Source organism: Eurosta solidaginis, chromosome 4 (genome assembly GCF_040869045.1).
Source record: "Eurosta solidaginis isolate ZX-2024a chromosome 4, ASM4086904v1, whole genome shotgun sequence".
In the NCBI taxonomy this organism is placed as follows: Eukaryota; Metazoa; Arthropoda; class Insecta; order Diptera; family Tephritidae; genus Eurosta; species Eurosta solidaginis.
In genome coordinates, this window is record NC_090322.1 from 175,946,070 (window position 1) to 175,961,597 (window position 15,528).

Consider the following 15,528-nt stretch of genomic DNA (forward strand, 5'->3'; position numbering starts at 1 on the left):
CTATTTACCAAAAATAAAAGAAAATGTTTAAAAAAATAAATGTAAGGTGCTATAACCTCCGAAGAGATCTAAGGCCGAGCTTCTTTTCCAATTTGCGCCGTGCTCCTCTCGATTTTCCCTACAAATTGGCCGGACGGGACCTACATGTTTTATGCCGACTCCGAACGGCATCTGCAAGGCAGATGAGTTTTCACTGAGAGCTTTTCATGGCAGAAATACACCCGGAGCGCTTGAAAAACACTGCCGAGGGGCGACCCCGCTTAGAAAAATTTTCTTCTAATTGAAAAACCGTATTTCTAAAATTTTGATGTTGCTTTGCCCGGGGTGTGAACCCAGAAGAAAATGTTTGCTATATAAAAATTGAAGTTGATATTGTTTAGTTTTTATATTTGTTTAATACATTTTTTTTCAAAATATTTTAGCTTTGGAAATTATTTTGATTTTTTTAATTACAATTCTTTCCTTTCCTTTTTATCCTTTCTTTTTTTATATTTAATAAATTTTTTTTATACCTAATTAATTTTTTTATACCTTATATCTTTATTAAAACAGCTGCCTTCAAAAAATATTTTTTTTGGTTTTTCCAAAAGCATACATTTTAAGTATATAATTATTAGTATTTGTTAAACACGTTATCTTGATTATTTAATTGCAGCACTGTTCGATTTTCCAATATTTTTTTTTTGCATTTTGTTGATTAAAAACTGTTATACCTTTAAACTTCTTAACTTGTCTTACTTCTGTTTTTTTTTTAATTTCATTCAACCACAAAATTTGTTGCTGAATAAATGTGCACTTTTTAAAAAGCTCGTTTTATTTTTAACATAAAAAAGCAGTTCACAAAAACACCAACTTCATATCGTAAATTAGCGTATAAATCACAAAATAAAAATATCACAAAATTGCTCACATTTATTTTTTTTTATTTCAAGTTTATTGATTTCTTTTACTTTTTCTTGTTTGTGATATGTGTGAGCGAAGCTCGCAAAGTATTTAAAAAATGTGCGCGCTTCAATGCCTGGAACGAAACTGAAAGCAAGAGTTTAGCGCACAGCAGCTGTGAGTACGACTCTTAAACAAGCTTACATACGAAAGCGTGCAGCTGTTAGCTCAAAAATTGCTCCGCTCGCCATTCGCAGTTTCATACTGGCCACATATCTAGCTGGTTGGCAGTAAAGCAGGCGGCCGGTTGTTTAGCAGCGCGCTGCTGTCGTCGTTTCGTTTCGTAGCTTGTTTTCGCGTCGTGGTTGTTATTTTTTGTTTGTTTTTGTTGTTGTTTGAGCACTTGTCTAATAGCTGGCTGATTGTGCTGAAAAACCTGTCAATGCATAAGTTAAATGCGCGAATCGTGTTTATGGAGCGCACACAAAAAGCTTAGAAGACTATTCGAGCGCTGTTATACGGACGGTCGCTTATTGGGAGCTCTAACCGTAATTTCGATGTAAACAAACAAAGTTTGCTGATTTTAATAATTTTTACAATGTCGATGACAGTTAAGTTTTAAAATTAACTCACAAAATATAAGTGAAAGGTTTTTGGATATGGGGACGTCCATACGTCCGTTATTGGGGATCATTCACGCCAGACGTACAGATACCCCCGGCTTGAAATATAATTTTTTTACACTCAGAGTGTATTAACTTTGGTAATATAAGGGTTGGTTGTACAGGTGTAAAGGAATCTAGATAGATTTAGACTTCCATATATCAAAATCATCAGTATCGAAAAAAAATTTATTAAGCCATGTCCGTCCGTCTGACCGTCCATTAACACGATAACTTGAGCTTTTTTTTGGATTGTTTTTGGTATAATTTCAGACTGTCTCTGCTAATTTGAGGATGGCTTAGATATTTTTTTTCAGCATTCTGCAAAGGTTATTTCGGGACTGTTTGGGAATCATTTCGTGACTATCTACGGATCGTTTCAACATGATTTTCGGGATTTCAACTATTGACTCTCGTTGGTCTAGATCAATATAATTTTTGAAAAATAAGCAGTGGTACGTACCCTTCTGTTTTCGTGATTTTTTTTGCAACTATTCTGAGGTAATATCGAACAATTAACGGTATTATTCCGAGATCATTTTGTGACTATATGGGAATAATTCGAAGTCATTTCGGGACTATTTCGTGACAATTTCGAAATTATTATAGGATTATTTCTACATAATTTTTGACAATTTCGTTATCTTTTCTGCACTGTTTCCCGAGCATTTTTAGACAATCTTTTGGGTTAGTTCTATATTGTTTACTATTTCGGTACATTTCGCGACTGTCTCTGATCTGTCTCTGTCTGTCTGTATTATTTCGGCACAGTTTTGGGATCATTGCGACTATGTGAGGATCGCTTGGGCATGGTTTTCGAAGTATTATCGGATTTCGGGATACATATTTTTTGGATCATGGTTTTAAGCACTAGATAGCGCTTGGGTTGATAAAATATTGCTTTAGATTTTTAAGTAGTTTTCCAAACATTTTTCAGTATAGTTTCAAGTTAAGAAAATTTCAATTCAAGCTCAGACAATTATAATTTGAATTTTAATATTAATATTTAGAAATGCGCAACTCATATTCAGAAAATTACAACTAAAGTCCAGTATTTTAATTTTCATTCACAATTGCAGTTGAAAAATTACAAGGAATTCAAGTTGAGAAGTTTCAATTTCAGTTCAAATTAAGAATGTAAAATTTCATTTTCGGATTTTGCAATTTAAATTCAGAATTACTATTTTTATTACATTACAATTCAAGGTCGAGCTTTTCGATACAGAAAGCTAATTTTCAGAGCACTACAATTTCAGTTAAAAAAATTACAATTTCAATTCGCAAAGTTAAAACTCATAATCGGAAAGTTAAAATTCGAATTCAGAATTTCCAATTAAAATTTAAAAATAATAACTCATATTGACAAAGTTAAACTTTAAGCTCAGCACTTTTACATATGATTCAGAATATTTCAATTTAATTTCAGAAAATTATAATCAATCAGAATTTTCAATTTACATTCAGAAAGTTAAATTTAAATTCAGACCTTCCATTTCAAATTCAGAAAATTACAATTAAAGTTAGAGAATTATAATTTAATTCCAGGAAGTTAAAAATGAAGTACAGAAAAGTACAAATTAAATTCAGAAAGTTAAGTTTCAAAATCCGCATTTTCAAATTCAAAAAAAAGTAATTTAAGTTCAGGAAATAACAGTTCAAGCGCCAGCATTTTTAATTTAAATTCAGAAAGTCAAAATTCCAATTCCAAATTCAGAAAATTACAATTTAAGTTCTTAAAATAATAATTCATTTTTGGAATTTAAATCACAAAGCTAAAAGTCAAATTCAGATATTTTATTACAAATTCAGAAAGTAACAATTCAAGTTCAGAAAATTACAATGTAAATTCAGAAAATTAGAATTCCAAACTTTCCTTTTCAAATTCAGAAAGTCCAAATTCAAGCTCTAACATTAGCATCAAAACCAAGAAGAATTGGACAAGGGGTGAAACAGGGTGGTGTTCTATCACTACTTTAATTTAACTTTTACATGTCAACAAGTTCTGGCCCATCCGTTGATGAGTTATGCTATAAAATCAACGAATATCTTCGTAGTTTTTCCACCTCCCGAAATCTGACACTATCACCGGCCAAGTCCTCGGCGTACTTATTTACAACGTACGCAAAGCAAATGTCGACCATATTGGACATCCATGCCAACGGCGTTACGCTACCGGCTGACTTACATCCAAAGATACTGAATGTGACGTTCGATCAGGACCTACATTTCGGTGCGCACGCAGCCGCAATTGTACCTTAAGTCCAGAGCGTGAAGAAATCCTCAAGTCTCTTGACGGCAGCACTAACGGCAAAGATAAAGAAGCGCTCTTTACCACTTATGAAGCAATTGGCCGGCCACTTGCATGCTACACGCCACCGATATGGTCGGCGAGCCTAAAAAAGAAAAGCAACTACAGGCCTGTAAAAACACCGCTCTGCGGGTTGTCTTCTTATGTCACCAGCACACCATTTAAACAGTAAGGCGAGAATACACCCCATAAAAGCGAGAAATGAAATGCTGAACAAACAGTTTCTGCTGAGTACATAGAACCAAGGGCATCCCAAAAGACATCTGACTGGAGAGGCCACGCTTCCCAGAAACTTAAAAAGTCATCTCCGTAAGCGCTATGAAGAAATCCGGTACATGAAAATTTAGCCGTGTGAAGAAAAGCAGCATGAAAAGACACTCAGAGACATCCACAAAAAAGCGCCGGAAAGTAACCTCCCCCGGGAGACGCGCATCATTATAGTTCAACTTCGATCTGTATACTGTAGGCTAAACTCTTACTTGTAGCGTGTCCCCCCACATGATACGAACCATGGTTTCAAATGCTATGTGGAACCGACGCCTCTAACACTCTTATCGTTGTGGCCCAACCCTGTTGAAACCGCTAGTTTCCTCGAACTTCCGTAGGAGCGTATTGATAACAGTTTGTGAGTGGTCGCACCTATTGGATAGATTTTGATCGTCCGTGCAACAGTGCCCTTACGTTAGGCAGAGGTGAGCGACAACGGCAAACGCGACCGCAACTTGGTCGCACGCTGAGCAGCTTAATAATTTACGCGGTGCAAAATATTTGTGATATTATTATTATTGCGCTCTTGTGTGTTGCTATTTATTTAAATATAATTTTGCTATTACTCGTATCTTATTATACCCAGCTGTACTTGTGCATAGGGTATTATAACTTTGATTGGATAAGGGTTGGTTGTACAGGTATAAAGGAGTCGAAATAGATATAGACTTCCATATATCAATATTGAGATATCTTCACCAAATTTGCTACACGAGCTTATCTGGACCCAGAATAGATTGGTATTGAAAATGAGCGAAATCGGATGATAACCACGCCCACTCTTTATATACATATATAACATTTTGGAAAACACAAAAAACCTGATTATTTAGTAAATAATACACCTAGAATGTTGAAATTTGACGTAAGGACTGATATTGAGATTCTTGATAAAAATTTGAAAACGTTTGTTAAAATGGACGTCGCACCGCCCACTTGTAATAAAATCAATTTCGCAAATATTATTAATCATAAATCAAAAATCGTTAAACCTATCGCAACAAAATTCGGCAGAGAGGTTGCCTTTACTATAAGGAATGCTTTGAAGAAAACTTAACGAAATCGGTTGAGGACCACGCCCACTTTTATATAAAAGATTTTTAAAAAGGTCGTGGACGAATAAAATAAGCAAAAAAGAACTTTATATCAATGGTATTTCATTTCCCAAGTGGACTTATAACAATAAATAGGAAAAACTTCAAATTTTAAAAAATGAACGCCCGTTTATGATTAAGCACTTTTTTTTGGGATTCAAGGGGTTGTGTAGCGCAATATATAGCTTCTCCAACCCAATTGTCAACCTCACCTTCGAGCGGCGAATCCCGTTTCACTAACAGACGAGGCTCTGGCGACCCCAAGCTCCTCATGGAACTTGGGGGTGGGGAGGGAGGGATGGCCTGAAGGTTTAATGTGGCCATATAAATCGTTCCCGAGATGGTCGGGCCAGCACCTTAATGGTGCTGTGTTACCGGAGCGTATCGGATCTGTATCCGACAAAGGACCATCACATCGATAACACTCCCCAAATCCTTCGGGGAGTAACTAATCGCTACAACAACAACAACAACATTAAGAAATTTTCTATGTTTTGGGAGCCATAACTCGAAGTAAAATTAGTTCAGAATAGAACCATATATATATATGTATTGTAATGAATTTAGGGAAATTCCGCTTATTCCACACCTTCTGCCAACGTTCGAATTGCTAAACTGTTGAATAAATAACTCCAATATTCACTAATGCAAAATGGTCTTTATTAGACTACTTTCAGGTACTTCACAATAACACTTATACTTCACAACCAATAGCGTGTTTAAATCAAACGGAGTACTGACTACTCAGCTTGCTCTGCTTTTATACTCTCTGTTGCCTTGTCCGCATATTTCTCCAAATGTCTAGATGTTTCTCCTCTAGAATCTTCTTCTTGGTTACCAGCTATATGCGTGTGTATTTGTAGTTTATAACCTCTCGCATAGGCACATGAATGTGTATATGTGAGTACTACTTCGGATGATGATTACATGTGTTTATGAGTATCTCTCCGTTGCCTTGTATGTATGTGTGTAGATTGATTTTTTACGTACATACTGCTTAGTATCGGCTTAGTGATGGTAGTATCGCTTAGTGATACTAATATTCGTCACAGTATTATTGCGAGGCTTGTAACACTATTAAGCACACAAAACAAACAACAACAGCATTTAAAGTGTACAGCTGGGTATGTGATGTTCGGTTTCACCCGAACTTAGACTTCCTTACTTGTTTTTTGTTTGAATTTGTTTATAAAAAATGTTTTATTTGCATTGCTTTTGCGCATAACTTAAAGATTTGACTAGCTGGTTAACGCACACACACACACACAATCAGATTGACAATCTGCAAATAATTATTGATGGAAAAACTGCACCTAGTGCAACATCCATATAAAAACAACAACAACAAAATCAACGATAACAATAAAAACATCAGAATTTTGATTGGTCGTAAAAATGCGAACTTCAGGTAAAAAATAATTTTTGTAACACCAATATTTCTCTGCACCAGCGAGTGCATTCAGTTTGCTTCAATGGGTGAGTGAATTTTATTTGACAGTTGACTTGTTGCTTTATAGATCGATTCGATTTACGATGAAATAACTTAAAAGTGAAATATGTAAGTAAATAAATGTACAATGAAATATTTGCCTTCCAGCTAGCGGTTGCGCGTTTTGTTGATTGTTGATAAACTGCGTAAGCCTTTTCAGTTTATTGTTTTCTTGGCTTGTTTTGTTTTGTTTGGCGTGGAACGGATGATATGAGAAAGTGGTTATGAGCGCACGTGCGGCTATCTGCCTTTTTGTATGGGTAAATTCAGAAAACTAACTTTTTTATCACTCGGTAACATCTACGGAATGCAAAGGCTAGCGAACCACGCGCGTGGTAGGCTCTAGAAACGTCGGCACCGTACAAAAGGGTCAAGAAAACTCTCGTTGGTCCATTAAATAAAGCAAGCTTACGTACTGGACAGCGCTTTGCGAGAAGGTGTATCGCGGCCCCTGAGGTTAACGGTAAATAATATTAAAGAAAAAGTTACGTCTGTCAAACCAGCTGACGGACGAGGACAAAATTAGAAACATGGTGGATATACTCTTTCCGATCCAACCACCTAAGAAGGATGGGCACGTTACCAATGAAGACTGCATTGTGGAACAATTCCAGGAAGAAGAGCTTAAAACTGTCCTGCGCACTATGAAACCTAAAATATCTACAGGGTCTCACGAAATACCCACGGAGGCATTAAGGCTAGTTTAAAATAATTGCACAGGGCTTATTAAAAGGGAGAAGGGACCCCAGCTCCCCATCGTCGTACCACCATGGATACTGCAGGTAAATTGATGGAGAGCCTTTTGAAGCAATGCCCCTTTAGAGGATAGTGGAGAACTGTCTAGCCGACTGCACAGTTTGTGGAGGGGATACTTTACAATAGATGCCATCCCAAAAGTGTGAGGCGGAGTCAAGAAAGCCTCGACCGCGTGGTGTTTATGCCGGATGCCAAACACACTATAACTCAGCCAGGTGCGACGACTTATTTGAAGCGGGATTCAAGGGGTTGTGTAGCGCAATATATAGCTTCTCCAACCCAATTGTCAACCTCACCTTCGAGGGGCGAATTCCGTTTCACTAACAGACGAGGCTCTGGCGACCCCAAGCTCCTCATGGAGGGGAGGGAGGGATGGCCTGAAGGTTTAATGTGGCCATATAAATCATTCCCGAGATGGTCGGGCTAGCACCTTAATGGTGCTGTGTTACCGGATCTGTATTCGGCAAAGGACCATGTCATCGATAACACTCCCCAAAGCCTTCGGAGAGTAACCTTATCGCTACAACAGCAACAACAACAACATTTTATTTGAAACACTAGAAAGCACTTTCAAGCTACCGCAATATTTGCAACAAATCTTAAGGCATTGAGATACAGGTATCTAATGCATGAAACCACTCACGGTCAAAGGAAGGTAAATATAACAGTCGTAGCGGCCCAGGGGGTGCGTTAGGCACTTGGTCACGTTCTCAGGCATATTACCTACGACAGTATTCTTTGATTGGGCATGGACATGCCAGAAAGCATCTGTATCGTCGCTTTCGCAGGCAACGTAGCAGCTGTGATAACAGTACGAAGCTGCGAGCTGGCACAGCTGAAACTTCACCAGGTCATGCGCAGTGTAAATAGTAAGATGGCTGATCAGGATCTCCAGCTAGCAACAGAATATACGGACATTGTCATCCTCTCAAAGTGGCATATTCATCATTAATACGATGGTTGGGCCAGCTTACAGAAACACGCACTTCACCGAAATATCTGGACGGACGTAAGGCTAGCCTTTACGGAGCACATCCGAGGAACCAGCGAACCTGAGTAGATTAATGGCAGTCCAAAGCTATATAAAAGGAAGCTACTTGCACCGTAAGCACCGAAACGCCCTCACCTCGGCCCAACGCTTCGGGCGCACTTCGAATAGCTTCGGCTTACCACACAGTCTCGGCAGAAGCTGTCCTGGTCGTTGCGGAAACTGTACCGATATATATTCTCGGAAAGGTGTAGAAATATACAACAGCGAATCGAGTTTAGCTGCTGTTGCCAAACAACAAAATTGATTCGAATCGAAATTGAAAAAAAATCTAAGAAATTTTCTTTGTCGTTCAAGTTTAAAATAAAATTGTTGCTATAAATGTAAAATTCATTATTAAGATGAGTCGGAACGGAATGCACCACGCACCTTCGGTTTTAAACTCTGTATTTTTCGCTAAATATTAATACTTAACATTATTTTACAATATTATGTATATTAGGGTGGGTCGATTGTTATGGACGAAAGTTAACCGATATCGCGCCATCGATTTTTCGATAGCATTTGGGCTCAGGAAAAGAAGTTCCACTACGCATACCCAAACAAATAATTTTCGAGCATGCGAAATTTAATTTTTTTGACTTTTTTCGACTTTGATTTTTAAGGGTTTTTTCATGGCCTACTAAAAAATTTTTTTTCAAAAACCTGTTATTGACAACGTGTTTTGCGGACATTTTTGGGTCGGACAGGGTATGCATGAAAATTTTAAAATCAAATGAAAATTTTCTTAGTGGGTGATGAAAAAAACCTTAAAAATCAAAGTCGAAAAGAAGTCAAAAAATTAAATTTCGTAGGCTCGAAAATTATTTTTTTGGGTATGCATAGTGGAACTTTTTTTTCCCAAATCCTATCGAAAAATCTATGGCGCGATATCGGTTAATAAATCGACCCAATCTAATGAAAATACTATTGTGACATTTTTACCAATTCATTAAAAAAAATATGAATATTTTTACGAGCCGGAACAAGCTATTTAACGCTTATTGTCTTCCCCATCACAGAAATTTCACCGCTAACAGAAAAAATTTAGTATTAGCGAAAATTATTGATGGTAAGCGATTTATTTATTAATGACAAATTAGCGAACCCTTATGTGAATTTAATTGATTTTTTCGCATACATATGAGGATGCATGCCTGAGTGAATATATAGCAGCGAACAAGAAAATAGCAGTGGCAATTTTTATACTCAGCTGAGCAGAGCTCACAGAGTATATTAATTTTGTTCGCATAACGGTAATCCGTAACGGCTAAACTAATCGAGATAGATATTGACTTCTATATATCAAAATGATCTGGGCGAAAAAAGAAATTTATTTAGCCATGTGCGTCCGTCCGTCCGTAAACACGATAACTTGAGTAAATTTTGAGGTATCTTGATGAAATTTGGTATGTAGGTTCCTGAGCACTCGTCTCAGATCGCTATTTAAAATGAACGAAATCGAGGTTAGGGGATCAGAATATACCCGCGGTAGGTATGCCTGTCGTAAGAGGCGACTAAAATACCAGATTGAAGGGGCTGTGTAGCGCAACCCTTCAGGTTGCCAGCGCAATATATAGCTTCTCCAAACCCAATTATCAACCTCACCTATCCGCGGCGAATCCTGTTTCACTAACAGACGAGGCTCTGGCGACCCCAAGCTCCTCATGGAACTTGGGGGTGGAGAGGGAGGGAATGGCATGAAGGTTTAATGTGGCCACATAAATCGTTCTCGAGATGGTCGGGCTAGCACCTTAATGGTGCTATGGTACCGGAGCGTACCGGATCTGTATCCGGAAAAGGACCATCACATCGATAACACTCCCCAAAGCCTTCGGGGAGCAACCTTATCGTTACAACAACAACAACAACAACGAAATCGAATTATAATCACGCCCACTTTTCCGATATCGAAAATTTCGAAACCCCGAAAAAGTGCGATAAATCATTATCAAAGACGGATGAAGCGATGAAACTTGGTAGGTGGGTTGCCCTTATGACGCAGAATAGAAAATTAGTAAAATTTCGGAAAATGGGCGTGCCACCGCCCACTTTTAAAAGAAGGCAATTTAAAAGTTTTGCAAGCTGTAATTTGGCAGCCGTTGAAGATATCATGATGAAATTTGGCAGGAACGTTACTCCTATTACTATATGTGTGCTAAATAAAAATTAGCAAAATCGGATGACGAACACGCCCACTTAAAAAAAAAAAGTTTTAAAAGTCAAATTTTAATAAAAAATTGAATATCTTTACATTAGATAAGTAAATTATGCCAACATTCAACTCCAGTAATGATATGGTGCAACAAAATACAAAAACAAAATAAAATTTCGAAATGGGCGTGGCTCCGCTCTTTTTCATTTAATTAGTCTAGAATACTTTTAATGCCATAAGTCGAACAAAAATTTATCAATCCTTGTGAAATTTGGTAGGGGTATAGATTCTGTGACGATAACTATTTTCTGTGAAAATCGGTTGAAGCCACACCCAGTTTATATACACATCCGACCGTCTGTCCTTTCGCTTGGCCGTTAACACGATAACTTAAACAAAAATCAATATATCTTTACTAAATTTAGTTCACGTACTTATCTGAACTCACTTCATCTTGGTATAAAAAATGGCCTAAATCGGACTATGCCACGCCCACTTTTTCGATATCGAAAATTACGAAAAATAAAAAAATGCCATAACTCTATACCAAATATGAAAAAGGGATGAAACATGGTAATTGGATTGGTTTATTGACGCAAAATATAACTTTAGAAAAAACTTTGTAAAATGGGTGTGACACCTACCATATTAAGTAGAAGTAGTGGTACCCGACATATTATATTCTGGGTCACCCTGATCCACATTTTGTTCGATATCTCGAAAACGCCTTTACATATACAACTAAGCGCCACTTCCTTTTAAAACCCTCATTAATACCTTTAATTTGATACCCATGTCGTAAAAACACATAGAGTCACCCTTGGTCCACCTTTATGGCGTTATCTCGAAAAGGCTTTCACCTATAGAACTAAGACCTTCTCCCTTTTAACACTTTTCATTTGATACCTATATAGTACACACGCATTCTAGAGTCACCCTGGTCCACCTATATGGCGATATCTGGAAAAAGCGTCCACATATAGAACTAAGGCCCGCTCCCTTTTAAAATACTCATTAACACCTGAAATTTTTAAAAGTAATGTTAAACATTTTTTTGAAAAAATTTGAATATTTGAGAAAATTTTACGAAAATGTATTTAGATTTTTCTCAGTTTTTTGGGGTATGCAGGTTTTTAGACCATTATGTTTTAGTCCAGCGAAGTACAATTTATAGGCTTCTTAAAATTCTCATTGATTTTTGAAATTTTTTTCGATGGGTGTTTTATATTTTCTTCCGTGTCAAGTGTGCATAGCATAATTTTGTATTTGTATACTGAATTTTAAGAGACCTACAACTTGTACTTTGTTAGACTAGAATTGATTAGCCTACAAAAATATTCAAAAAGTTCTCAATAAAGGGTTCGAAATTTTTAATAATATTTTCTCGAACTTTCGATTTTTTTTTTAGAAAAAGTTTTTCAGATCCTTTGTTTCAGTTTCAGTTAAAAAATGTATGGAAGTTTTTTCTTAAACTATCGCAAATAAAAAATAAGAGCTTTATTGACGAAATTTCATAAAAATCGCCACTGCTATTTTTGTGTTCGCTACTGTATGTATTTGATTTAAAAAATGGCTGAAAAAATACTGCACAAATTTCATCAGTTAAGCAAAGGACAGTAACGAATACTGCATACATTTGATTTAAAAAAGGCTGCAAAAATGGTTTAGAAATTTTCTTGAATTATCGCCAATAAAAAGAAAGATTTTAATTGACGAAATTTGATAAAAACTGCCACTGTTTTTTTTGTGTTCGCTACTGTATGTATTTGATTTAAAAAATGGCTGAAAAAAAGACTGCACAAATTTCATCAGTTAAGCAAATGACACACTGAGCGGCGCTTCACGATTTTTCCTATTTGATCAACAATGCCGCTAAGGTCCGGTTTTTCAGTGCGAGATTGAGCTCCAGTTAAAGTTGAGCAGAATTTAACCCTGCCACTTCGGCCGCTTAAGTGAGATGAGCACCAAACAAAGTTAAACTCTAATCAACATTAACTGAAGTTTAAACTCACATTGAAAAACCGGTCTAAGTGTCAATTGCTCCATAAGAATACACGCAAAGATTATTTTGCCGCGTAGTGCAGTGCAGCTCAATGTGCCCTTAACCTGAATCTAAAGAAAAAAAATAATAATAATAAATAAATACTTGTCAAAAAAAGCTATGTAAACTTTTTTCGAATGCGTTTGTAAACATTTTCGAAATTTGGAGAAGTTATTAAAATCTTCAGGAAAATTTTTAAATTTTTATTTTGCATTCTCACAAAGTTTCATGAAATTGGCAGTACACATTTTTGATTTTTTTCTTCAATGTTTTCAAAATTGATTTACATAGCAATCGTGAAAAATTTATTAGTTATAATTTTTTTTTTTTGAAATCAGCGAAAAACAATAAAGTATAATAACTCATAAGCTACGCAAATACTTTTGTTGCTATTTTTTTACTCGCAGGTGCAAGTATGTTTGTGTGTAGCTTAGACTGTTTCATAACTTCTTTCTGTTTTCTACCAATATGGTTCAACTGTTTCATTTGGGAGTACAATCACAGTAAAAACTAGACAAGTCATACAGCTTTTATATGGGCTTTTATTAAGTTGTCTGCTTTTTACGGCTGTTTTTTGACTTCTGTCCCTACCGATTTCAAATAAAGCCTTGCTTTGATGTACAAATATGTGTACTTTCGAAAAGCGCATTAAAAAAGTTTAATTTAAACTTTCTATTTCAGTCTTTTATTTCGTATTTTCTTACTTTTCTCTTTTAGCAATTTTTCTAAATTATTTTTTCTAATTATTAATTTTAATTTCTTATTTAGTTAACTTTCTTAATTTTGTTTGAATTAAATTTTTTTGTCTTACAATTCATTGTTCATCTTTTTTGCAATCTTCTTTTGTATTTAATTATTTCTAAGTTTTTTTTTTAGATTTTTTAGTTTATTTTATAATTTGGAAATATTTTTTTATCATTTGGACTGGATATTTTATGTGGGAAATGTTAGTGGGCGGTTGACAGTTTAAAATAGAAATTTATTGTAAATTAATGTATCCCCTAAATATTCCTTTTTTAAATTTGTTTTTTATATTATTCTTCTTATTTAATTTTATTTTTATGTCCTTTAAATTTATTTGTAGTTTTATTTTGTTTTATATATATATATTTTTGTTTGTTCCCTAAAAGAATAATATAATAATTTTAATATCTATCTTTCAAATATTTTTTTTTTATGTTTCATTATTTTTCAAAATTTATATTTTTTTAAATTGTTTTAAATTTTTTTTATATATTTGTTGTTTTTGGCGAGGTTTTTGAAAACCATTTTTGTTATTGTTTTTGTTTTGTTGGCCTATTTATAAAGGATTCCAAGTTCAATCGAGCAGTGTGATGGAGGCTAAGCAACCTTCAAAATGGATCTATCTGCGCAGCTATGGCAGGTGTCTGAAAAATTTTATATTTTCTATTCCAAATTTAAAAATAATTTTTCAATTATAGAAAAATTAAAAAAAAAAACAATAATTACAATGTGCAACACCCGGCTGGGTATTGGACCAACCCCACTTTTTTGAAAGGGCTGAATTTTTTTTTGTTGAGAAATTTAGTATAACAGCTGCTATACGAGGTGAAAAGTCAGATTGTCCCATGATAGTGGCTACTATGTTGCCACTATGTCTGCACATACTCTCCACTGGAATTGTTCGTACTGTAATTTTTCAAAAAAAGAATTCAGTCATTCAAATAAAAGAAAAAGGCAGACCACGACCACATTTTTACTTTTTTAATTTGCTGAACGCGTTAACAAAAAAAAAATAAAATTTCGAAATGTAGAATTTCGAACTTGGAAAGCCGATATCTATTTTTTGGAGGCTAACTTCGAAAAACGGAGATAGTACTTTGTCTACTTAAGCCTCAATCTCTACAAAAAAGTGGGTTTGGTCCAATACGCAGAAAAAAAGTTGATTTTGTCGCATAGTGTTATAATAAAAATTATTAATTAATTTTATTTTATTGCATTGAAAAGTTTTATATATACATATTTTTTACTGTTTATTTCCCAATCTTTTGTCTTTTTTCATTCGTCCGTATTTAAGTAATTTTTTTCAATTTCAATTAATTTATTTTATTTTAATATATTCTTTTAAATACATTTTTTTAGGTTATTTTCTCTATTTTTTGGCTTTTTGTTATCTTTCTTTATTTTTTATACTCATTTTATTTTATTTTATTTTATTATTTTTTTTTTATTGCATTGAAAAGTTTTATATATATTTGTTACTGTTTATTTCCCATTTTTTTGTGTTTTTTTATTCGCCCGACTTAAAGTCATTTTTTTCATTTAAAAATTTATAGGACTTTACTTATAATTTTCTAATGTATTTATAGATTAAAAAAAACTTACTATGTTATATATTTTCTCTTACTAAAACTTTTTTGTAACTTTTGACACCATATAGTATTTCTTTAAGCTTTTATAAACTACGCACAGTTAGATTAATCCACTTGTATTATCCTTTTAAATATGTAAAATATGCTAAAAATTGTTCGATTCAGTAATGTTTCTTGTAATACTTCGATGTACCGCACTTAGCGTATACTAATCAACGACTAAACACGATCAGTTGGTGTCATTTGGGGTTTTGAGCGATTCATAGTACAAAGTTGTTTGAATTACGTTTTAGTTTAAAAGATACCGTAAATTGTAAGTAAACATATTGGCAACATTGTAAATATGTAAATACATGCGCATATATTTAGTCGACTATTGCATATTTACACTACATTAAGTCCACTTGGTTTTTTTTTGCAAGGAGTGGCTTCTTAGTCAAAATGCCTACCGTCATTCGAAGTGCGCCACGTAAAAATTATGTTAAAAAACGAAACTGTTAACTGTGAAACTAGT

At 34.8% G+C, this 15,528-nt stretch overlaps 2 protein-coding genes across 16 annotated transcripts in view; one reads left to right on the plus strand and one right to left on the minus strand.

Moving 5' to 3' along the window:
• The window catches only part of LOC137250688 (uncharacterized), a 149,051-nt gene extending 133,843 nt beyond the window's left edge, over positions 1-15,208 (minus strand). For 4 of the 12 annotated variants that reach the window (XM_067783913.1, XM_067783911.1, XM_067783904.1 and 1 more), the window contains exon 1: positions 532-1,195. The gene's annotated coding sequence lies outside the window, so the exon portion shown is untranslated. Of the gene's footprint in view, positions 1-531; positions 1,196-15,027 lie in introns of those variants that run through there. The other 8 variants (XM_067783915.1, XM_067783910.1, XM_067783908.1 and 5 more) reach the window with 4 other exon arrangements.
• Positions 1-15,528, plus strand: part of PAPLA1 (Phosphatidic Acid Phospholipase A1) — a 197,370-nt gene that overhangs the window by 134,299 nt on the left and 47,543 nt on the right. Inside the window, exons 1-2 of one of the 4 annotated variants that reach the window (XM_067783902.1) lie at positions 1,153-1,441; positions 6,446-6,689. The exons of 2 other annotated variants lie outside the window; for them this stretch is intronic. In XM_067783902.1, the coding sequence (XP_067640003.1) occupies positions 6,686-6,689 (4 nt within the window). In that variant the 5' untranslated portion in view covers positions 1,153-1,441; positions 6,446-6,685. Of the gene's footprint in view, positions 1-1,152; positions 1,442-6,445; positions 6,690-15,528 lie in introns of those variants that run through there. One more of the 4 variants, XM_067783901.1, reaches the window with a different exon arrangement.